Genomic DNA, 25973 nt, shown 5'->3' with positions numbered 1-25973 from the left:
CACGCCAGGGGACAGGACAAAAGCAGCTCAATCTCTCCATCGGATCTGCTTGTCCTTCCATCGGAGCTGCCTGGCGCCTTCCCTGTGGGACGACCCCCATTGCCGAGTGGACACTGGGCCTCTGTTCCTGGCTCAGGACCCACTCCCATGTGATGGTCAGCAGGCTGAGGCTTGCCTCTCTGCCAAACAACTTGCCGAGGAACCGCCCACACGCCGACATGTGGTTTATTACATTTTCTTTTGTGAACTTGTGCTGAGTGGACACGGGCCATGTCACAAGGCAAGCACTTCCACGCCTGGGAAACGTGCTGCTTCCCCCACGTCTCTTGAATGAAGGAATTAAGGAGAGTCGCCCGCAGGAAAGCACAGACCTACCAGATGCATGCCTGGCTGAATTAATCTACAGCCATTCCCTCACCCACTGCATTCAGGGCTTGTTTTAAAGTGCAGTATTGCTTCCCAAGAGAAAGCCTAACCCGCCTTCCACAGGAGAGCACTTTTTGGTTTGCGAGGAAACTTTGTAATAAGTCTGTGAGTTAGACAGCTTGCTATACTCCTTACATTGTTTTCCAAATACAGGAAATGAGGCGTGACCACGTGAGACGAGGGCAAGAACCCAAACGCAGATCTTAAACAGGTGGGTCAGGGGCCCTCCTACCCAGCCCACTACCTGGGGAGGCCATAAAGCCAAACGGTGAAGAGCGTGGCGTCTGGATTCACACCAACCTTGGTTCTACCACTTACTGTCGTGAGCTTCACAAGTTCCTTAGCCTCTTGGCCTCAATTTCCTCATCCGTAAAATGGGAATATTAAGAAGATTGCAATATAGATTACTTGAGTAGATATACCTTAAAATATCAAACAGATCAATCAGTAAATCACTCCATAAACGTAACATGACCAGGTAGGGTGGGTATTTGTGAGCCTGTGCAATATCGAAGCAACACATCAGCCAAGGTCACCTTGGACTAGATTAAAATCTCCTGGGCATCCTTGGCGTTGGGAGGAAATCAGCGGGGAGGCAGGGAGGGCTGTACATAGAACAGCTTCTATGATGGAAAGTACGAGGCTCGAGTTCTGCTTTGTGATGTCATCCTGGGGAAGATGTGTTCCTAAAAACTGAATATAAACATCTTTTTAAATGTCGTATACCAAACTCTAACCAGAGAGAAGCAGGCCTTGAAGACAGCCTGCGTGCTCTGGACAGCTCTGGCAGTGCACATGCAGGGAACAGCAGCCTGGGACCTAAGGGTGCCCCCGACAGCCACCAAGCTCCAGACCCTCAGTGGAATCCTGCCAACATCCTGCATGAGCCTGGAAGCAGATCCTTCCTCATCCAAGTGTCCAGATGACGACGCAGCCTGGCCGACACCTTAACTGCAGCCTGTAAGGCCCTGGGAAAGGGGACCCTGGTTCCCTTTTACATGCAGGTTTCCCTCTTCAAATTCACCCTTTTGCAGGCAAATTTGCTTTGCAAAAGGGTGAATCCGATTTGCCAAAGGGTGAATTTGAAGTGGAAAACCTGTATGAGACAAGCCAGACTCCTCACTCACAGAACCTGGGAGATAACGTGTACTGTGTTTGTTTTTAATGCCATAATCCAACCATAGAGAGTATTTTATAAGAAGGAAAAATTTTAAAAGGGCCTGTCATCCTTCCATGCTAATATAGTTATTTTGTTGGACATTCTCTCCCAGTCTTTCTGATTTACCATGGAGTAAATCAGAGTAGTCGTACAATTTTACAGCCTGAATTTTTCACTTACATTATCCACATTCTCCCATGTTACAATGTACACCTATATTCTTAACATTTATCATTTTTAATGGATGTAAAATTTTCTATCAAGAGATGGAGCAAAATTATTTAATCTGTTTACTATTATTAGACATTCCTGTGGCCTCCAAACTTCTACTATTATAAATAAAACACTATTATAAAAATAGGCATGTTATGGCTTTCTTTTTTTAAAACCATATTTTGGATTAGTCCCCAAGGGGAGGCAATCTGGTAAAAATACAGTATGTCTCTGTAAACAGAATATATTATGTTTCTTTAAGCCAATTGAATGACACCAGAAATACCTGAAGTACTGGTTTTATCATATATTTTCGCTTTTACAAACTAAGTAAAAAATGGTAACTGGAAGTTTTAAGTTCCGTTTTTTAAATTACCAGAGCCAGTTTAAATGTTTTCCTATATGTTTATTTGTTTAACTTACTCATGCCTCTCTTTAAAATTACCTTCACCTGAGTTGTCTCACGTTTCTGAGACCCAGGCTCCTCATGTATGAACAGCAGACAACGCCATACACTGCACACGATTGCAATGAAAACCAAATACGAGCGTTTCCATGAAAAACCGAGGACATACCAGTGGCTCAATTTTTAGCTAAATGAGTAAGTCAAAGAGTAAGCGGTCAGTTACCCAGAACAACACAATGGCCACCAATATTAACCGACATTCTAGAGTCCAGGCATGAAACCGTGGTGGGGAGAAGTGCAACTTTCTAGGCAACACCCAAAGGACGAGCGTGTTCACTGAAAAACGAAGTGGATGCCATTGTCGTCCCCGGAAACACCTGCCGGCCTTGAACACGGGTTTACACAGAGGTGTTCAGTGTAGCCCAACCTCCAGGAGCCCCGATGTGAAGCTATGTACAGCCCTCCCTGCCTCCCCGCTGATTTCCTCCCAACGTCAAGGATGCCCAGGAGATTTTAATCCAGTCCCGTCGGATGACAATTTCCTCAGCCTTGGGAAGGGCCTGTCCCAGGTCCTTCTACTGGCTGTTCTCTATCCTTTTCTTATTTGAGGGAGAAACCACGATCTATCTGATCGAAAGGGAAGCTCCTGTGGAAAGCATGTAGTAAGTTACAAACTCTGTGCATACCCAGACGGCATCATTACTGTTGCATTGGGAGGTGCGCATAGAACTCATAGGTCAAACGTCAAAGTTCAAGCAGCGCTAGGAGGGACTTACACAGGACACACACTTGGTCCAGATTTCAGATTCTGGTGAAACAGCCTGCAGCTCTTGCTCACAGACAGCTGGCTTGCAGCCGGGATGCAAACAGCCCTCAGCTCCTCAGAATCTGTCCTGCTAACACCAGTAACAGTGGTTGGGGCGGGCGGGGGGGGGCCTGACCAGGAGTGAAATGCTACTTCTCTTCCCACCGGGACCAGCTGTGGGGCCCGGGGGCCAAGGCCGCTGTCTGAAGGCGGGAGCCTCCCGAGGTGGCGGATTGCACCACGTCGGCAGCTGAGGCTCCACGGCGGTTTATCATTTACTCGGGGGAAACAGATGGACAAACACTGACAGGCATCCAGAGAGCTGTCCTTGCTCCCTGCAGTGACACGGGGCGGAGACGTGATGCAGGGCCACGGTCCCTTACGAAACAGAGAGCAGGCTGCCCTCTGGAACCCGCTCAGTGCACACGTCCTTGAGCGAGCCGGGCCCTGGGCATTAGAGAAAAGGCTCCTAATAAGAAACCAAAGAACGCTCGTTTAAAAGGGAAAGCCAATGTGGTATGTCATGCACGCTTAGGAGCCACTTTCTGTAAAGAGAATGTCAGTTCTCAAAAGGCAGCTTATGAAACCACTAGAGGAAGAACAGAAAGGAGGCCTTGGTGGCTCAGTGGTTAGAGGGTCATCCTGACACCCCAAGGCTGCAGGCTCCATCCCCGGTCAGGGCAACACCAGAACCAACCAATGAATGCACACGTGAGCGGGACAACAAATCAATGTCTCTCTCTCTCTCCCTCCCTCGCACGCTCCCTCCCTCCCTACCACTCTCTCTCTCTCTCTCTCTCTCTCTCTCTATAAAGTCAATAAATGAAAATTTTTAACAAGAAACATATAAAGAATAGCACTGATTTGATAATGACAAACGTTCTTCATACTACAGTTAGACCACCCTTTCGATGGCAGGGCCAACCAAGTCCAATTTTTGAACCTTAAAAGCACAGGGACAGCCAAGCTGCCCAGAGGTCTGAGAAGCTCAGAGGGCCGTGCCCAGGTCACCGTGCCCTGACATGGGGATCCCCCGAATTCCCTGGGGAAGTCGGGTGAGATGGCTCTGGGGCCGGGATGTTTCCCGATGCAGGAAGGAAGTTCTTCTAACCAAATGCTCAGTGTTAAAATGTCTGCAAGCAGGGAAATCCCGTTGGAGATTCACAGGAGTCACGGCTGGCAGGGCCCCTGGAAATCAGCCCAACCCTCTCCTTTCCCAACAGGCAACACAGCCCCAGAGGTGGCTCACGGTCTCACCGCAACCGAGATGACCCGAGGAATCCAGGAGAGAGAATGGAAGTCAGGCCTGTGCGCCACCCACGTCTCTCCAGCCCCACCCTTAGGCCTCACTACACCCGCTTGTCCCAATTAAGCAGAGAGCTGCCTAAGTCACCAAGAGCAAATGCATCCTGGAAAAAACCGTCCAGCACTTTCTTCGTCCCGGACACCACATTCCTGCTCAGACGGCCCAGCGCTCAGCGCCACCTCCCGGGCTTCCCCACAAGGGCCCGCACAGCCTTCCCGGGTCCCCACGACACACACCCTCCCTTCGCGCTCGGCTCCGGTTCCCACGAGAACCAGGAGTGCTGACTGTGCCAACAGATTCCTCCTCGGGCCTTGACGCTCACAAGGAGCCCGGGCAGTAAACGCAGCTGGTTTTGCTTGAAATGCAGAATTTCTGCTAATCAGCTTACGGCTTGTTTGGCCACATGAATGATTCTTCTGTGTTACATAATCTGTCGCCGTAATGTGCTTTACTGTAGGTCGTCTGTGTGTGTCTCCTGGTGCCCGTGACCGTGGGGTGAGTGGGTGTCGTTTAGCTGTGGGACGTTGCAGGGGGTGCCGCTGTTTAGAATGGGGATGGGGACCCCCCAGCATCCTCCCACCTATGGGCCCGTCAGCCAGTCAGCCAGTCGGATTCAGCGTATGGACCGCTTCTCTGTTCCTGAGCCGTGGGCTGTTGCTTTAACCGTAGGATTGCTTTATGTGAATCAACCAATATCAGGAGGGAGAGTACCTGCCTGCTAACCAAGTCCCCGTGACACAAAAGCTGAAACAAAGTCACTGCAACAGGATATGCTTCCCAACGTAACCCACCGGTGTAAACAGCATCCTTGTAGAGACACAATTTTAACATGCAAAGACTACCTTGCTCCGTTTTGGCACAGAAACATTCAACTGCATTTTTTCCCCCAACGCTGTGCACAGGCAGGGCTTACCTTCCAGCATCTTCTGCAGACTGTTCCTCATGACGTGGATGTTCTCGATCCCGATGAACTGGAACTTGATGTTGGAATAATTGTCTTCATTCTCGTAGCCTTTCCCGGCAGCGCGGTTTGCCATGGCGTTAAGCTGCAGCGGTCGGCAACACAGAACAGTCACCCGTAATACCCAGGACAGGAACCGCCAGAGCGTGTCATGGCTCTCCCGAGCAACATTCACAATGAGGTGCGGAGACGGGACAGGTTTTACATCACGGAACACTGTACTGAGCTGTGTCGTTTCAGACACGCATGCTGAGCTTGTGCCTGACAACATACATGTGTCGACGTGGGGAACATTTTCTGAGCTGGGAAGAAGCGTTCTATGGATACACATTCTACGGATAAACTGCCTCTGGCAGTTCCCTGCCCCGATCTAACCCCGAACATTCTCACCTGTGATCGGCAGGAGGGTCCCGGCAGACACGGATGTCCGTGTGAGGCCCTGCGGGTTAAATGATTACATCCTCCAGCCTCACGCTGCAGCAAGCACACCTCAAATAGGAAGGGCTGCACCGTTCTAATTGGCCCGCAAGAATCCCCCAGACGGCCAGTTAAGCCTCGAGCAGGAACCACTGAGTGAAACGAAGAGAGGGCGTGCAGACGCTGTCTGCAGAGGCATCTCCTCCGGCCACCTTACTGCAACCTGGGGGCCTGTTAAAGGGCTGTGACCACTTCTATGACCATAATTCTGTATCTGAGAAGTGAGGATTTCCCAGTGCAAACAGTGTAATGACCATGGACTTTCAGGAGATTTATTAAGTACAGACTCTGCCCTCGTCCTGTCTAACTAAAGTCAAGAAGGGGAGAGGTCTTGCCTGTGCTCGGAAATGCGCAGATTTCTAGAATACCTGCTGTCTGGCTGAGTAATCCCATCCTAGAAAACATGTTCACTGGCCATTGTCTTCCTCTGCCCAGAGGACAGGGGGCTGTCCCCGGCAAGGAACTCACACCAGGGACTCACCACCAGAAACAATACCCGTTTTCAGGACCACAAAGCTATACTAAGAGGATATCAATACATACTTTTCAAAAAGCTAAGTTTAAAAAGCTAAGTCAAAAACATACATATTCTTTGACCGAGGTCTCCTGTTTACGAGAATCTGACACAATTAAAAGCATCAGCACATAAAGATGCACGTCCAAGAATATTTATTGCAACTTTTTATATAATAACAAAAAGCTAAAAATCTATGAATATCTCAATAGGACAATGACTACTAAGAGTACTAAGAGAAACATAGGTTATCTATCTATCTACCTACGTATCTATCATCTATCAACAGAGACAGATGGACAGACTTGGAATTGGCCCGTGACATGTTAACATGTTAAGTGAAAAGGGTAAACTACAAAATAATATTCTACAATTATCCCATCTTTTGAAAAATAAACCAACGTACAGAGAAGTGTTAATGTTTATGCAGGTTTGAGTCAGCAGAATTAAAGTGAATGAAAGACTGTATCCAATTGGGCAAAAGTTACAGCAAAAAGATAGAGGTGGCAAGTGACGGCGGCCTCCCCTGCCGGTCCCTACCCACATCGTCTCCAGGATCGTCTTTCTATGTGGACCAAATTATATTAAATTTCAATCTATAGTGAAATAACAGTCCTAAAACCAATTTCTTGTTTCAGTGAAAAAAAATAAATCAATACTACCTCAGAGGCTCCTGTAGTCCTTGTTACTAAGAAGCTGCATGAGGTTCGTAATTTAAATCACAGAAGTCAAGCGTTTAGAAGTGAAACGTAAACGGCGGCAGAACGTCCCCTTTCCACAGTGGTCCTGCTCCATGATGCAGCTCATGTGAGTGACATCAGCTGAGCCACGTCAGCCCCTCAGCCCCCCTCTTCCAATGCACTAAACGCTGTACCCTTCCTCCCAGGCATGCTACAGGAATACAGGGTTTGGCCTTAATCAAGAAAAAAAAAAATTAAAATAATGTTTTTTTTAAGACTACGTACGTTCATGCTTTAAAATGTTTAAGTATTTTAAGGGGGGGAGTTTCTTCGTATAATTATTTTCCAAAGCCACTGGCTTGTCCTTCACAGCGAGCCTCATGAAATGAACCGACTCCCAGGGTCATGTGAGCATCCGCCTGCTACCTGAGCCCCAGGGCTATTCCCTTCTGGAATAATTCAGGTTAAGCCCGCACACCTCACGCGGCAGAGGCACTCTGTAAACGTGCAAGGAGTAAACCCCAATACTATTATAGCTATCACTATGATAACCTGTGATTAGGAGTCTGCTCACATTTTACGTAGCTGATCGCCTATAACCTGGGAGAATTTATCCGTAGCCTTCTTTTAGGAGCAAAGAAGCAACACAGATGGCCTCTTGAAAGTCAATGGTGCTTCTCACAGTGAACAGAAGGTGGCGCTATTTAGCTTCCCATCCAAAGTGTACTTTCTCAAGGTTTCTACATATTTCAGAGGACCTAATATGATTATGTGACAACAGCTGAACCCTCAAAGCAGGAAATACAGCTTTAAAATGAATAAAAGTTCAAGAAGCTATCCTGGACCCCTGGACCGATTATACATATAATTACGTAATTATATATTATATATATTCAGATAAAATGTCCCTTACATAAGAAAACACTATGAGTAAATCTAATTTGGTCTCCCATCCCTTTGGGTGAGAACTTCACTTCACCTCTCTCTTTCTCTCTCTTTCCCTCTTCTCCTCCTCCTCTATCCCCCTCTCACTCGCTCCAAAAATCAATGGAAAAAATATCCTCTGGTGAGGATTTTTTAAAAAACAACAAAAAACTCAAAGGAAAACCTACTTATTTCAGCTCCTAAAAATTCCCAAGTAGATAAAACAATGGAGGTAACTACATTCCAGTTTCAATTTATGCTTAAGAAACACAGTGGACAAATGAAAAGTGGAACTGGAGAAAGGTACCCTGTTCCTAACCTAAGACCACCCGGCTGTTTGATAATCTCAGCATCTTTACATTCAGAAAAGCTCCTAAATGAAACAAAAGGAACCTACTCATTCCTCAACAAGCTCTTAATGAACACCTACTGTGTGCCAGGCAATGAGCACAGTAAGAAGCTGTTCTACTGCCATAAGCTCATCGCTGAGTGGAAGGGAAAGCTCAGAGCACCACAAAGCAGGGCTGGGCAGGGGCTGAGTGACTGGAGGCGTGGCGGCAGCAGGAGCTCGAATCGGGACCCGCCCCACGTGGCCTATGGGATCAGGGGGAATGTGTCATGAGACGGACGGTAATAATCTGGAAGGATGGAGAGAAAGGGATGGGCATTCCAGACAAAACACGGAGGACGACAGGAGCTGGGGAGTCAAAACCAGAGGAGCAGGTGGGTATTGTGAGCCAACCGATGGCAGCGAGGTGGGAGGTGCAGGTACGGCAGCAACAGCAAGGGAAGAAGCTGGAAAATCTTTGGAGAGCCTTCCGAACAGGCCCGATGAAGATGCTCAGCCTTTACCTGTGGCCCTGGAGAGCAACGGAGGGCTTCTAAGCGGGTGTCCATGACACCAAGACCCACTGGAGTGGGGTGGGGGGCACGAGCTCCGGGAGCTGTTGGCCTGTCCATGTCCTCCCCCCGGCACAGGACAGGCACTCAGTGAAGAGCTAAGGACTGGCTCACCCCCCAAATAAATATCAACAGTAGAATGACCCTGGCAGGTGAACATGTAAAGAAAAAGAACCCGATTCGTCCCCTAATCTTCAACCAGCCTGTCAAACATACCAAAACCATAAACGATTTGTCAACGAGCGTCCTGCTATCGAGTTAAAGGTCAGCCTGGTCACTGTCTTCGTCTCGGAGTCTCAGGTTTCAGCTGAGCACATGCGACACCTGAATCCTAACAGGAGCTGGTCCTCCGCGGCTGGGAATGGAGAACAGACGCCGACCTTGTCAGGCGGCTGGGCCACGTCCCAGCACAGGCTGTCAGGGGATTGTCCTTTTCTCCCCCTCCCTCCGTAACCGCGGTGGTGAAGAACCATACATTGTGCCACAGACAGGAAAACATGGGATGATTTTACCTCTTGCCACTACCGTCCGCAACTGCGTGAGTGGAAATCCTCCCTTCTCGCCCCTGAGGCCGGCCCAGCAGAATGAAGAGCTTTTGAATTACACTCAGACAGGAAACCTCCGTCCAACTCAACCGAAAACGCCCATCCCATACGTGATGCACAATGATCTTCCCCTCATTACAGGCCATTTGGACGGGGGACAGTGTGTGCCCTGGTGCCCCCCACCCCCCTGCCTTTTCTTCTTTCTTCTACAGCTCGGCCTGTGTCCGGAGAAAGGGGGATTGTGGAGGAGTGATAAGAGGTAAGCATCCTATATAATAAAAGCCTAATGTGCTAAGTGTCCGGTCGTCGAGTCAGCCATTCAACCAACCAAAGTGTAATATGCTAATGATATGCTAAGGTCGCTCAACCGCTCACTATGATGTGCACTGACTACCAGGGGGCAGACAGTCAACCGGTCAACCAGTTTCTATGACGTGCACTGACCACCAGGGGGCAGATGCTCTGACTGGTAGGTTAACTTGCTGCAGGGGACCATCCAATTGGGACTGAGCGAGTCAGGCTGGACACACCCTGGAGCCCTCCCGCATCCCTCCCTGGCCTTGATCGTGCACCGGTGGGGTCCCTTGGCCTGGCCTGTGCCCTCTCGAAATCTGGGCTGAGGGACCCCCCCCCCCCCACCGCCCGCCCCAAGTGCACAAATTTTGTGCACCGGGCCTCTAGTGTCTTTATAAAGCTGGACAAGACTGCAATCCTCTCTCCATTGGTAGTCACTGCTTTTCTGGTTATCACTTACTGCCCATCACTGCCCTCCCTGGCATAAGAGGCCAACGGCTGAGTCTCCTAGGGCACGTTCACATATGTGGGATCCTGGGGTAGGAGGCGCACAGTTCGCTAACACGGGAGATCCACGCTGACTTGAGTCCATTCCAGCATCCCATTTGCCACTGCCCACCACCCGTAACAGACGTGGACTCAGTGTCCGGGCTATCAAGGGTGACACTCTGAACCAAGATCGGCAGACATGGTCTTGAAAAGTCTGAAAGCTCTCAGCAAGCAGTGTACGCCTCATGTGAAGCGTGTGTGCGTGCGGGGAAACATGCCGAGGGCACACCTTTAGCGACACCAATTTTCTTTAATGGATCAGCATGAAACGTCTTGTCGCGGAGAGTAAACATACTTGGTGCTTAATATACCCTTCCAATCAGATCCTGTGGATTAATTTGTTTTAAATCTGGCCTCGCTCAACAGCTGCCACATTTCCTGGAAGGTTTACATAACACAGTCTATACACTTGGCTCAGTGGCCCTTACATGAGCAGGCAAATCTGTATGCCTTTGTTTAAATCTGGGAAAACAGCATAGGAGAAGAGCACCCCAACTCAGTAAAGCCCCTGTCTTTCCTGCCTTTTCTATCTTGTCTTCAGTGTACGTGTCTGAGAAGCAGACATCCATGAGGTCTCTCCTGATGGTTTGGGAGAGCAGAACAGCTGTCCTTGCCTGGCTGGTGTGGCTCAGTGGTTGAGCATCAACTTAACTTATGAACCAGGAGGTTACGGTTCAATTCCCGGTCAGGGCACATACCTGGGTTGTGGGTTCAATCCCCAGGAGGGGGTGCGCAGGAGGCAGCCAATCAATGATTCTCTCTCACCGTTGATGTTCTATCTCTCTCTCCCTTCCTCTCTGAAGTCAATAATAGTTGTACCTGACCTTCACAAAAGGCACAACGAAGAGGAGGGAAGGCAGTGAGAAAGAAGAGGGCAGAGCGCAATGAGCCAGAGGAAAAGCACAAATCGGACAAGAACAGGTCAGAGGGTTTCTGGCATCGTTAGGTGAAAGCCTTCAGGCAGAACCTGTCCTCCCTGCCCCTCCCCTCCCCCCGCCCCCCATGCCCCGGCCCTCCCGTCTGAAGCTCGTCTGCATGCAGTGCTTTGAGGATGTATCTGAAAAGGAGGAACCCTTCCATGTCATGTGCTGGAACGTGGTCTGGCTGGGACACCCGTCTTGTACCCGAGCATCCTCTCTGCTCCGCCACACCTGTCCTGCAGCCGCACTCCCACCAGAAACGCAAGGTCATGCGTGAGGCACGGGCCTCTAGGAAAACATCACATTGCGTGACCCAGGCCACGGGTCACAGCCCTGATGAAATGAGACTCAGGGAGGCAGGGAAAACTGCCAGGGTCTAGGTGTCTACGCACTGGACAGTGTCCAGTTCTCATGATTTCTCACATCACCCATGAGTACAGACTATGTCTACAATGACCTGTTCTTAACATCAGTGTATACTTTGGTTAATAAAAGTCCACAGGTTTCGGGTGCACAATTCTATACCACATCGTCTGTATATTGTAGTGCGTGTTCACCACCCCAAGCCAAGTCTCCTCCCATCAGCTTTATCCTCTTTACCCTCTTCTACCGCCCTCCGCCCCCTTCCCCTCTGGTAATCGCCATACTGTTTGTGTCTATGAGGGTTTGGGGGGTGTGAGGGGTTGCTTCATCCCTTCACCAAAGAGGTCATTTTTAGAAATTTTAGGAGCATGATCTATAAAACTAAACAACACACATGCAGTGCGTGCCCTGTGTACCCAGCACAAGGGGGGGATGTTAGAGGAACCTGAGGCGCGCACGCAGGAGCCTGGGAACCCGGGCAGCAGCCCTTCGAGCGCCTGGGTGCCGATTGTGCAAAGAGGAGGAGCCCCTTGGCAGCGAAGCAACCTCAGCGGGAAGGCAGCCCCCGCTCTGCCTCGGTCCAGTCCCGACTGAGAGCTGCAAAGGCGCGCATCCGAATGGCGAAATGGCGACACTTACTTTAGGCCGCGTGTCCACCACGTAAATGAAGTCGCTCCCTGGGTTGGCTTTCCTGATGGCCTGGAGCATCTGCTCGTCTTCCAGGCACCGGGCGCTGAAGCCGGACAGGGGCTGGCTGCTCCGGCAGATGGAGGCCTGCGGGGAGGGCCGGGCGACACAGCGGCGTCAGACAACTGTGCAACGGGACGCAGCAGAGACCCGGGCTGGCTGCCCGACAAGGCGCCCCGGGCTCACTGTGCCCCCGACATGGCAGGCCTGCAAGGGTGTCTGAGGGAAATCAGTGTGTGTACGGATGCCTGGGTGGGACCCTAATGAGGGCACGGAAAGCCACTGAAATAACCTTTCCTTTTCCTGCTGAAGCAGAAACAGAAAAGAAATACCTCTGCCCCTACAACGCACAGGACCCTGCTCATGGCAAGACTAGTAACAAACGTTTTCAAATGCGTGCCATCATTTTTTCCTAGCCCGTTTAGAAACTTCACAAATACTCAAGACCACGTTTAATCCTGATGATGGGCTTCTGAGTGTGGGGCGAGCCCAGGCTGCCGCTGGCGTGGGCCCCGGCGGGCAGCGGGCACACACAGAGGCTCACCCAGCTGAGGTGAGATGGAAGCAAGGGGTGTCTTTGGACTCAACCTGCCTTCTCTTCTGCAACCTTCTTAGTCTTCAATTCTAACGGAGCATATTGTATTGTTCGATAAAATGTGTAACAGCATAAACATTTCCCATGTTATTAATAGGCCAGTATAGGTACAGCCTCACCGCTAAAAAAAAAAACAACTTGTGTTTTTGTGGCAAAGTTCCTTTTATGGAGTTAGATTCTATTTTAATACTTAAATTAAGCTGGAAGCACCAGGTACAATCCATACAGGAATGGCTCAAATAATCTACGCCGAGGGGCGCCCCCTGTGCGGAGGGTAGAGGCGTGGGGTCTGTGGGAAACGGTAACAGAACAGCCCGGAGGAGCCCGCTCGGAGCGCCACGCCGCAGGCTCTCCAGGAAAAGGCATCCAGCTCTGAGTCCAGACGCGGCTTAACTGTCCCGAAGCTCAGCCCAGGGCGCCTTAGCCAGGGGTTCGGTTTCTCCATAAAACGGGAGCTTGGCACTCCTCCGCGGGAAGGCGGATGCTTCTCGCTAACTCTGCCAGCCTCCGGCGGGGACCCGCGGCAGGACCACAGCGCAGAGCAGCCAGACACGTAGCGGGGCAGCTGTCTCGGGCTGGGCGCCTTCTGTAACAGCCACGGAGCCGAGGTGGCTCCAGGAACTCCGTCCTGCAGCCAGGGAGGGAGAGCGGGGAGAGCGAAAGGCCGGCCGGGTTGCCCCAGCTTCAATCTTTTTTTTTTTCCCACTGAAGCCAAATGATGTCTTTATTGGATGCTGTTAAGGATACGGTTGCTGTGGAAACACAGGATCTCACCCTCCAGGTTGGGGTGCCAAACCTGAACCGTGCATTTTTCTAGCAGCTGCTGGAGGACTGGGGATGCTGGGAGGAGAGACAGCCGAGCTCTGAGGTCATGCTGCAGTCTTCATGTGGCCCCTCCTGCAGGTGGTGGCTGTCTCCTTTAGAAAGTCCTCCAAGACTCACACTTCTCTGTGTGCCACCCACTCGTCCCCCGCCTCCACCCCACCGTCGTGTTTCCCTGCTGGCCTGACCCTGAGGCCCCTAGACCAGCCTCCTTCACACAGTCCCTGGGCTGTCTGTGTTTGTTGCCTCTGCTCTAACATTCCTAGCTGTGTGACTCTAAGCAAACTGCATGGTCTCTCAGCTTGAGTCACTGGCAGCGCAAGTCCAATGGCCGTGAGGAGGAGGAGGAAGGGAGGGAGGGTCTGAACATGGACGAGGATAGCCAGCTTGGGGGAGCACCAGCGGGAAGGGTAACTGAGGGAGGAACCAAAGGGGGTTGACGGGCAGGTACGTCCAATGGGTGGGAGACAGTCCCCACACCTGGCTTTCACGGAGCTTGTCTGGGGGCTGTTTCTCCCACCTTCGGAGGGTTGGGCTCTGCCCCTGCGCAGGGAATGCTGGCTGCAGGGAGCACCTCTGAGCGGCCTTTACCCAATACTTGCTCTGCGCGAAAGAGTTAAGGGCAGCTGCCACTGGGCAGTTTCTTGGGTTCTCGCAGAGGAGTTCAACGGGGAGGGAAACATTTAAATGGTGAGAATCTGTCCGAGGATGCACGCACCGCACCTACAGGGCAGCACACGGAGGCACCCAGGGAGCGGTGAGGGTCTGGGCGGCAGGGGAAGCCGGGCTCTGCGGTCGAACTGTGAGCAATTCGATCCTATTCTGAGACATTCCACACTTGCCCTTCATAATGCTCACCCTTCCCCAAGAATCTCAGGACAGAAAAAAAAAAGCAGTCGGACAGCACTACGCTCACTTTTTAAGTACCCGGCGCATCCCTACCCCCTCACAATAAAAGAATAGAAGACCCCCCTCTTGTTTCTCTATCAATGGATGCTACAAACAAACAAACAAACAAACAAAGAAACAGGTAAATGCTGCTGGCATGCTAATTTCAAGTACAACATCGTAAACTTCCCTATTCGTTCCATTTTTTTGTTTTACAAAAAGGATTCATATTTTCCTTTGCCTCTCACCATTGCTCCAGTTCTGTAAAGGCTGAACTATCTTTGGAGTGAAATAAGAGGGACACTAATAAAATACTTGCCATCTTTAGACCCCAGTTCAGAGCAGTGAGTGTAACTAAAAATACGATCACATATGTCCTTTCAACTAACAGGACTTACACCGCTAAGCGAATGTTTTCCTTTAAAGCGGGCAACACAGGAGGCTGCTGCTCACTCTGGAAACGGCTCAAGGCAACTTTGGAAAAGCCTCCCTTCAGAACCTCTGGGACCCTACCCTCCTCCCTGCCTGCAGGTGCGTGCATGTCTCTCTCTCTCTCTCTCTCTCTCTCTCTCTCTCTCTCTCTCTCTCTCTCACACACACACTCTCTCTCTCTCTCTCTCTCTCTCACACACACACACACACACACACACACACACACACACACACCTGCTGCAACTGTCTACAGCAAGCATGTCAAACTCAAAGGCTAACATGGGCCAAATAAACGAGGCATGTGGCCCACGGGCCGTGAGTTTGACATGCTTGGTCTACAGACTCACTTGGCTTTGAACCCACAGACATATTATCTATCTGGAAAATCCACCTTTTGCACCTGGCTACAGTCAAACAGCTTCTAAAGGGGGTGGCAAAGGCCATTCTCGTCTTCCCAAATTTGTTCTCTTGTCCTCCGCAGAAATAGAACCACAGTTTTTGGTTGTTCATATGGTTACCCATAGACGGTATTTTCTCACCTGTCCTGGGCAGTTCTGGCCAACGGATGTGAGCAGAAGTGTCACGTGACCATTTCAGAAACCGTCCCCCAAAAGCTGTGAAGGCACCACGAGAAGGTGACGGCTGGTACTAAAGTCATCTCATACAATATGGTGAGGCCAAGCCCCCCATGGCAGCCCAGACAGGTGCAAGGGGCTTGGCTCCCTGACAGGTAAGTGGTGGAGAGCCATACCATCAGGCCTGGACTGCTCACCTTCGGAGTTTTAGGTGAGAAAAAACAAAGTTCTATCCTGTTTAAGCCACTGTCATGTGGTTCTGTTGGTGGCAGACACACCTAATTTAGCACTTACAAATAGTGTTAAAAAATAAACCCACTCTTGCCCTAGCTGGTTTGACTCGGTGCATAGAGCATTGGCCTGAGGACCAAAGGGTCCTGGGTTTGATTCTGGTCAAGGGCATGTACCTCGGTTGCAGGCTCCTTCCCGGCCCAGGCCCTGGTTGGGGTGCATGCAGGAGGCAACCAATCGATGAGTTTCTCTCACATTGATGTTTCTCTCTGTCTTTCCCTCTCTCTTCCATCCTCTCTAAAAATCAATGGAAAAATATCCTCGGGTGAGGATTAAAATAAAATTAATTAAAAAATAAACCCACTCTCCATAAACAAATATTTCTTATGTGGGAGACATTCCAAAAGTGCGCCATTAAAAAGAAGAAGAAGAGGCAGTGGATTTGGGGGGCTTTTCAAAGAGAGGCCTTGCCAAGGGTCTGTGTGAGCAAGCCTAGTGCCTCCCCACCACTCACTCGGATGGTTAAGTTTAGGCATTTTCTGACTCTGTCCCATTATTTTATTGTCAAATAATCGCAATGAGCTAAGAGTCCCAGCATAGCTGTGTTGTGTCGTACCACACACAGCCATACCCGCATGCCTCTGAGAAGAATTCAAATACAGGCACAGCCAAAGGCCGCGAGGAATGCCCGCTGATAACACAGGCAAAGCAGGGCGCAGAACAAAGGCATGCCCGGGGACTTACGTGGTTCTCTTTACTGTAGTAGGAAAGGGCAGGAAACCGCCGTCTGCTCCGGAACTTGGAACTCCCTACGATGATGTGTGCTGTGGCCGATTTGGGAACGTACAGCTCGGTCGGGTAGGAGTCACAAACCTGTCGCAGAAAACACAGCGGATTTTTAAGCCACCGAGTCACGCTCTGCAAACCGCCACGAGAAGTTCAAGTTCCCTTTGCCGGACTTACAGGTGGGGGGTCTACAGAAAAGTCACAGAGGAGGCTTTTGTGAGGAAACCCAAAGCCACTGCAGAGAGATGAAGGGCTGTTGCGGCTACGACAGCAGAGCGAAGGGAAGCACCCCGCCTTGTGCACGGTCCCTTCCCAGGGCTTTGGTGGGAGGCGAGGCAGTGGCAAGCGAGCAGTTCTTCCATCGAAAGGGACGCATGGCAATTCTGCATCCTGGCAGCTGAGAACACCTTAGCTGCCTGCCCTGCTTGAAAGACAGCCTCGCCCGGCCCTGCCCGGGCAGCTGGGTTGGTTAGGGCAGCAGCCCAATGCAACAAGGTTGTGAGTTCAATCCCTGGTCAGGGCACATACAAGAATCGACCAATGAATGCGTAAATAAGTGGAACCACAAATCGATGTTTCTCTCGTCCTCTCTCTCTAAAATCAATCAATAAATAGAAAGACAGTCTGACTGTGGGAAATGCAAGCACAACAGTGCTGTCCCGTCGCTGTCCCGTCGCTGTCCCCAGCACACACTGCGTGCAGTCTTGCCCCAGAGGCCTCCCTCAATACTCCTCCCTTCGACCTTCCCACATCTCATCCATTCTTCAAGGGCCAACCTCATGCCACCTCCTTCAAGAATCCTCCCCAGCCTTCACCCCCCACCCCCCCCCCACACCCCAGCTTCCAGCTCATGTGGACTTCTGGCTCCCGCACAATATAGCAGCTTTATTTCTGTTTCTCATGTGCCCACTTTATAAGAAACGATTTGCTCGCTCTGTGCAGCCCGGCAGTGATTCCCACGGTGGAGACTGGCACCTTCGAAGGATCCTGCGGTGCCGTCGGAAATCCGCGCTCTAGGACCTGGCTCCGACTTGCCGACCTCACGACCTCTGGAAGCCCCACTACACTGAGCGCTTTGGTTTCTGATCTCTAAAACTGACTGAGACAGAAATAGTGCCCCACGGGGTTGGTATAAGGATGAAACCAGGTAGCACCCTGACAAAGGACCAGAAGCCACCGGGTCTGACAACGTGTCAGAGGCGGCAGCAGTAGCAGCAGCCGGTGTGTCTGCTGCTGGACACCCCGTGCTTCGACACCAGCCAGTCAATCTCTTGCCAAAGTGAAGACAGCTCCGGAGGCCGTTCGTGGGCTTTGCCACAGCAAGTGGCTATTTCCTGGAAGCCAAGCACCTTCCTGGCGTTTCGAGAGGACCCCTCGAGCCAGGACAGCAGCAGTGCAAGTGCTCTATCCGCGTGTCCTCTGTCCGTCCCCCCCAACACCCCGCCTTCCACACTGGAAAGATGGGAATGAAGTGAGATCCGAGCCCGCGAAGCTCACACCCCGCTCCCTGATGACCCTTCCCTCGCCTGCCTGCGCTGCCTTTGTCACCAGCTTGGAGAACAACATTGAGCAGGAGAAGGAAAAAGGGCCCCAAATGTAAGTTCAGCATCTTGTCAAAGACATTTTAGGGAAGATCACCAGACCTGAACGTGGGCTCTGGTACTGACGCTCTAGAGCAGTGATGGCGAACCTATGACACGCGTGTCAGAGGTGACACGTGAACTCATTTTTTGGGTTGATTTTTCTTTGTTAAATGGCATTTAAATATATAAAATAAATATCAAAAATATAAGTCTTTGTTTTACTATGGTCGCAAATATCAAAAAATTTCTATATGTGACACGGCACCAGAGTTAAGTTAGGGTTTTTCAAAATGCGGACACGCGGAGCTCCAAAGGTTCGCCATCACTGCTCTGGAGGAAAATCCGTTCCTACAACACAGGGCCCAGCCCACGAGGACCGGAGAGCTTTTCCTGGAATCTCGGCCACAGACACCAGGCTTCTCCCCGCGTCTCACTGCCCTTAGTCAGTGAGCAAGGACACTGCAACACAGACCACACCTGCTTGCCTGAGGGTCAAGAGACATGGAGTCATTGCATCCGACTAGTAACCTTTTCTTAAAATAACAGTTTTAGAAGGGAAATTGGTACGTTTTCAGTAAGTTGGGGATTATCCACTTTCTTCTTACAACAACACCATGGAATGGCAAAGTTATTTATGATTAAATGAAATAAGAATAAGGAAGTAATGGGTGAGATGCTTTAGCATGCTTATGACATACAGCTTTTCTTTCTTTCTTTTTTTTTTTTTAAGCATCACCTAAGGATATTTTTTACACTGCTTTTTCAGAAAGAGTGGAAGGGAGAGACAGAGAGAGAGAGAGAGAGAGAGAGACAGAGACAGAGAGAGAGACAGAGATGTGACAGAGATACACTGACTGGTTGCCTCCTGCCTGTGCCCCGACTGGGAGCAGGGAGCAAACCTACAACCCAGGTACATGCTGTTGACTGGGAATCGAACCCGTGACCCTCTGGTGCACGGGCTGAGGCCCTAACCACTGAGTCACGCTGGCCAGGGCTACATAGAGCCTTTTTAAGGAGCAAGAGCTGAGCTAGGAACTCGGGAGCTTCTGCCAGGTCCTCTGATGGCCTCCCAAGGTCGAAAGATGCCCAGCTTGGCCCAGGTCATGGCCCTGATGGGGACCATAACTGGGAGGGCACCCAGAGAGAAGGCAGACACCCAGAGCCCACGCTCCTTGGTACTCAGCCCCGCCCTACTCAGGGACCCGGCTGCTGTCTCTCCACCCAGGGTCCTCTCCCTCCACAAGGAGAGGAAGACTCTCCTGCCCTCCTAGTCCCTGGGCTCGCTCTGCACAGAGGAGGAAAAGGCAGAGCTTGGTGGCTGGCAGGTGCAAGGACCGGGAGCGCACCAGCCCGAGCCCAGACAACAGCGGTCAGGCCTGTACCAGCCTCGAGGCCACCCCGCCAGGAGCACAGCAATGCCAGTCACAGGGCCTCCTGCTCTCCCGTGGGGTCTCCAGGGAAAGACTCTGAGGGTCAGAGCTGGAATTGGGGGCATTCTGATAAGCACTAACTGAAGCTAAAACGCCTTTGGGAGAAAGTCAGACTCACGGTGCCAGTGAACTTGGGTTTCGAGGTACAACTACTTCACCAATTTGGGAAGAGTAAATTCATCCTGCTTTCATGAAAGTCGACAGCACTTTCAGTCGGAAATAAAAACAACAAGCCTAGGCAGCACAGGCTCACGCCGTTACAGCCAAAATCCTGCCGATGACTGACGCACAGCACAGCACAGTGCGTGCCACCCATTCTCAAACCACGCAGTGCAGGTCCCAAAATGTTGCCTGGTTTGGAAAATCACATACAAAAGTTCAGAGAGAATGTGAGAAGTTCAGAAAAGTAGCAAATGCTTTTCTCCCCCCCCCCCCAACTCCTTTTTATTGACTTTATTGGGGTGGCACTGGTTGACAAAGTTACACAGATTTCAAGTGCACAATTCTGTACCACATCATCCATACACCGTACTGTGTGTTCACCACCCCAAGCTTTTCTGCTGAATTTTCTTTACACTGACTGTCACAGCCAATGAAAGTAGATTAGGTTAAAATGCTTTCTGCATCATTTTTTATTAATAAGGAAACAATTTTCTTTGTCCTCCACTAAATGAATTAGCCTGCCTGGAGTGCTTGCGTGTCTTGGTTGGTCTTGCCAAGAGGAATCGTTTTGGGAATTCTTTCACTCACTAGACAAGTTTTACTGAATACTTACTACGCGCTAGGCATTATGTTAGGTGCTAGGGCAGTAATAAAGCTTTATTACTGATCTTTGTTGGCCTGATTACAATCTTCCAGTGAATATATTTTGAATTGCAAGATAAGATCCATCTGAGGTACCATCCAAGGCATCTTACTCAGATCTCTGTATTTCCTGAGGACGAATCACTCAATTGAGCACTTTGAAATAAGAGCTGGTTGTCAAGAACGGAGATATAGCTACATAGATAACTTTCTTTTTCAACTTTTAGGACCTAAAATTTATTTCAAGGAATTTATGGTGTAATGGGGAGAAGAAAAAGAGTATGAGCAGCGTAAAATGATTTATATATAAATCAAAATAATACATAAAACATAGCTGTGGAGAACAAAAATAAACAAAATTTTAAAAAATTACTGGTTTGGATTATACTTTAAATTTTACTCCAAGAGAAATAGATTAAAATGTTTGCCTAGTAATGAATGTCAATTATGTTATATTAGAGGCCTGGTGCACAAAATTTGTGCACGGGTAGGGTCCCTAGGCCCGGCCAGCGATCAGGCCCGACCAGGGCCTTCAGGCTGCCAGCCGGGGCCTTCCTTCATTCCACACTGCCCCCTGGTGGTCAGCACATGTCATAGCGAGCAATTGAACTCCTGGTCTCCCAGTTGAACTCCTGAGGGGACACTCTGCATATTAGCCATATATATATATATATATAATAAAAGATAATTTCAGGGGTTAGGTACAAAAGAAAATCTTACTTTAGAGAGTTAGACTACCATGCACAGTGCCTTATAAATAGGGATAATAGTAACGATGACAGAGATGATGATGGCAATAATAATAATTCGCCTTCCCAAGAGCAGTGAATAGAAAATGGCAGGACTGTCTCTGCACTCTCTGGGTGGTGTCATTCCACCCTGGACAATAGCTTCCTCCCCATCAGATGGCACCTCCAGCTCCACTTACGTGAAGCAATTTGTGAGAAGAAATAACTCATGTAAAAGAAGGAAGAAAAATTAAACATCTTCTCAACCAGGAGGTTAAAAACCACAGTAATGGATGAAGACATAACCTTCTCAGTGCAGTATTCATCCAAAATTTTTGAAAGAACCAACTTTTTTTATATTTCTAAATTGGTAATAAATAGGGGTGAACATCTTTTCCCCTATTTCAATATTTGTAAAATCAGAAAATTCCCTGGGTTTTCACCTTTTCTGTTTCAACACAATCGGTGTGTTGTTCGTTTTGGTTTGCTGTGTGTTACGTTTGAAAGGCAATGCTAAGGGACTCATGTTTTGCAGCCTCTACCGTGTAGGACTTAAAGTGACTAAATCTGAGTCATGTTTGTGGTGCTAATTCCAGATGAAAATCTCATTAAAAATAGGAAGAACCTGAGTTCCCAAGAAAATATTATGCCACCAAGTTGTCTTCCTGACCCAAGGGTGTGTCCTGTTAAAAATTTTTCTTTGCTAACCTTGGGTTTTCCTTCCTTTCGTTTCCAGGCTAACCATGCACTGCAGAGGTTGGCTTCAGCGTGAGAACTGGCTCTCTGGTTACATTAGCCAGATACTTCATAATGGTTGAGACAAAAAGGCCCCAATGTCTACTTACAGTGTAGGGTTATGGTTATTAGATTTATGTGTCATTATGAAGAAAATTCAGTATCATGAAATCATCCATCCTATCCCAACTAATCTATGAACTTGAGATATTCAGAAGAGCAACGTCAAAGGCCCTGGCCTGTAGGATATCAAGATTTATTACAAAGCTATAACAACCATAATTAATGAAATGTAATTACTGAAATTGTACAGTGTCAAACTGTATTGTTAGTAAAAAGACCAGAAATACTGAAAAAACAATATACTAAAACATGAACCAAATTCGTAAAGATTGACAACTCAAAACTTCCGAGGATCAAGGGATACCCTGGAAACAGCATAGAAATATCTTTGGAGAGGAGATAACTGCAACATGATAACAGATTATTCTCTAGAATACATAAAAATTTCTACAAATCAATAAAAAGGGACAACCTTAGAGGGGAAAAAAGGACCAAAAATATGAATAGGCAATTCACAGAAGAGTCAACTTGAATTGTCAATAAACACATGCTCAGACTTGCTAGTGATGAAGGGGATGGAAATAAAATCACACTGAGACCCATTTCATACCAACCAGACTAGCATTTGTTCAAATTTAACAGTATGATTAGTTAATAAATTCACATGGTTTTAAAAATGAGTAATCTAAGTATCTAATAATGGGAATACTAAAGTATATTATGGTACATTCATTTGATAAAATGTTATATGATCATTTAACTGACTGATACACATCCTGTGTAGCAATACAGAAAATCCTTATAACAGGATGAAGAAAATAATCAAGATTCAAAATATGTAACCAGAAATGTTCTCAATTAACAGGAGATAAGGTATAAATGGTCAGTCAGCACATACAAAGCATGCATATGAAATTAAAATGAGAAATTACCTGTCTCACCATCAAGTTGTCCAAAGATTTTTAAAGAAATAAACTCTTTACTTGGGGAGGGTGCCAAGAATCAAGCATTCTCATACACAACTCCTGGAAATTTATAGAAACTGGCACAACTTTTTTGCAGTTCTGTTGACAATATGTCCAAAAACTTGTGTAAACCTTTGGACTTAGAAATTCCACAGATAGGAAGCTTTCTTTAAAAAAGGATTTTCGGTGTGGCAAAGGTATAGTTACCAGAATATTTTCACTATGTTATTTAATATAATGGTAAATAACAATAATCTAAATGTCTAAAAAGAGGAACTACGCACACCAACTATGATATAGACCTATGATGTAATCCTATATAATAAAAGGATAATATGCAAATTGACCCTAACAGCGGAATGACCAGTCGCTATGACGCGCACTGAGCACCAAGGGGCAGACGCTCAATGCAGTAGCTGCCCCCTGGTCAGTGCACTCCCACAGGGGGAGTTCCATTCAGCCACAAGCAGGGCTGATGGCTGTGAGTGCAGTGGTGGTGGCGGGAGCCTCTCCTGCCTCCTCGGCAGCACTAAGGATGTCTGACTAAGGATGTCCCCAAGGGGAGCGGGCCTAAGACATCAGTCGGACACCCCTTGAGGGCTCCCAGGCTGCCAAATGGATGTCTGACTGCCAGTTTAGGCCCATTCCCCCAGGGAGCGGGCCTAAGCTGGCAGGTGGACATCCCCTGAGGGGTCCTGGACTGCGAGAGGGTGCAGGCCGGGCTGAGGGACCCCCCCCCCAAGTGCATGATTTTTCATGCACCAGGCCTCTAGTAGTATATAATGTTTTAAACAATATAAAATATATTTATTGGCATAAAAAATACATATGCCATGTGAAGAAAGGCAGAACACACACAGTATGATTCCATGTTTGTTATACGTATTTGAATGGTTCCTTCCTGCTGCATTTTCCAATTTTAAACAATGAAATACATTACTTATATAAAAAAGTTATTAAACTATGCCGATGAGAAAAACACCTGAAGGAAAATGTTAAATCTTAACAGAAGAGTGTTAGGGCAATGGGGTGGTGGGTGTGTTTTCTCTTTTCTCTCTTTTTTGTAAATTCTCTGCAATGTTCTTACATTACTTTTATTACTTAAAACTAGAGGCCTGGTGCACAAAATCATGCCTGGGGGGGGGGGGCTCCCTCAGCCTGGCCTGCACCCTCTCACAATTCGGGACCACTGGGTCCTAACCGCTCACCTGCTTGCCTGCCTAATCTCCCCTAACCACTCTGCCTGCTTGCCTGATCGCCCCTAACCAACTCTGCCTGCCTGCCTGATCGCCCCTAACCACTCTGCCTGCTTGCCTGATTGCCCCTAACCACTTGCCTGCCTGCCTGATCGCCCCTAACCACTCTGCCTGCTTGCCTGATCGCCCCTAACCACTTGCCTGCATGCCTGATTGCCCCTAATAGCTCGCCTGACTGCCTGATCGCCCCTAACTGCCTCTGCCTCAGCCCCCACTGCTGCAGCTTCGTCCAGAAGGACATCCGGAATGACATCTGGAAGATTGTTTGGCTATCCGGTCTAATTAGCATATTATGCTTTTATTATTATATTTTTTAAATGAACAGGAACTGTGGTGATTGCAAGGGTAGGGGAAGAGGTGGAAGAGAGCATGGAGGGAATAATGGTGGTGGAAAAAATAAAATAATAATAAAAAGCAAAAATGAATGGGGAAAGCAGTGCCGACCTGTGAGCCCACCATTAGGAAGAACATGGGATTAGCCTGCCACGCCTGCTTCCCTTCCTCTCCATTCTCCTTTCTGCGAGTGGAGACACATTTCTCCACATTTCTCCAGGGAAGCCTCTTGGTGACCTTGTGTACCAATCAAGAGTTCAGTGAGTACAGAGCAGAGCCGGTGCCAAACTGCCATCAGCGTCTCTGAGGCCGCCCCACTCAGCACTTGCTGCGCTATAAAAAGACTCGGTGGGAGACGAGGTCCCGCCGGCGCTCCCACCACGGCTCGGCCAGGAGGTCCACCTTGGGCCTGTCGGGGTTCCCATTCCCTCAACCGTTAGAGGAAGGGTGCGGAGGGGATGGTCCCCATGGTGCCCTCGTGCAGACGTTCTGATTCTAGGAACCGAACCGGTAGGACGTACACCCAGCAATCACCAAGACAGACATAGAAAGCCACACATTCGCATCGATCAGGAGCGACACCAACGAAAGGCGAAAGGCGGGCGAGCAGGCGCCGCGGGAAGCTGTGTGCCATCACGACGGCATGTGCATGGAGGGCCGGCTTTCGCAACGCCTCCCCCCACTTACTCTGTAGTCTCTGTTCACATCGCTGAGCTGCCAGTGGTCGTCAGGGAGGCCCATGCGCTGGTACTCTTCACTGAGGTCCAGCAGCCGCCAGCCTTGCTCTCTTTCTTCTTTATCCAGCTTGGGGTTGAATGAAAAGCAGTATAACTCCTCGTATTTCACTGCAAGGGGAGGGAGAATAATCAAGCTCAGTCACTGCCAGAACCAAAGCTCTTCAAAGCATCTCTGTCCGGCTGGAGCACACGGAGAGGCCAGCCCAGCCCGCACCCCTGGGAACCCAGCAGCGCCCTGTCCTGTGGGCAGGGCCACCCACCTCCTCCCAGCAGGGACAGGGAGACCTGGGACAACCGGACTCAACTCTGCAAGAGCTGCTTTCATCTTAGAAACAAGGTCTTCTCCATTTTGTGCTTTCTTTTTTAGAAATATATTTTTGTTGATTTCAGAGAGGAAGGGAAAGGGAGAGATAGAAACACCAATGATCAGAGAGAATCACTGATTGGCTGCCTCCTGCATGCCCCCCACTGGGGATCAAGCCCGCAACCCAGGCATGTGCCCTGACCGGGAATCGAAACTGTGACCTCCTGGTTCATAGTTCGATGCTCAACCACTGATCCACACTGGCTTGCCTGCACTTTCTTTTTCTTTTTTTTTTTTTAGTCACTTTTGAAAGCAAATATATTTTCCGGACCACAAAATGTAAAGCATAAATATTAACTAAGAATTGCATTCATTAGAGGTCAAGGTTATGTCTACTGAGCTTGGATTTGGGAGGGCCTCTGGGAGATGGGCCAGTGCCCAGGCTGCTGCCACATTTTGATGCTCGATGGTATTAAAAAAGGAAACAGTTGGAAAAGCTGTAGGATATATTTATATGTTTGCACTGAAAACATTTGAACTTTTTACGACCACATAAATGTCATGATTATACTGCTCA

General features: G+C 49.1%; 1 protein-coding gene across 1 annotated transcript in view; it reads right to left on the bottom strand.

Annotated features, from left to right (window-relative positions):
• MTMR7 (myotubularin related protein 7) overlaps positions 1–25973 on the bottom strand; it is an 80242-nt gene that overhangs the window by 18533 nt on the left and 35736 nt on the right. The window contains exons 4-7 of the mRNA XM_036296592.1: positions 25043–25200; positions 16417–16545; positions 12082–12216; positions 5229–5361 (exon numbers count right to left, since the gene is read on the bottom strand). Of these exons, the coding sequence (XP_036152485.1) occupies positions 5229–5361; positions 12082–12216; positions 16417–16545; positions 25043–25200 (555 nt within the window). The remainder of the gene's footprint in view (positions 1–5228; positions 5362–12081; positions 12217–16416; positions 16546–25042; positions 25201–25973) is intronic.

This window comes from Myotis myotis, unplaced genomic scaffold (genome assembly GCF_014108235.1).
Source record: "Myotis myotis isolate mMyoMyo1 unplaced genomic scaffold, mMyoMyo1.p scaffold_m19_p_3, whole genome shotgun sequence".
Lineage (NCBI taxonomy): Eukaryota > Metazoa > Chordata > Mammalia > Chiroptera > Vespertilionidae > Myotis > Myotis myotis.
This window is presented reverse-complemented; position numbering and strand designations above follow the sequence as displayed.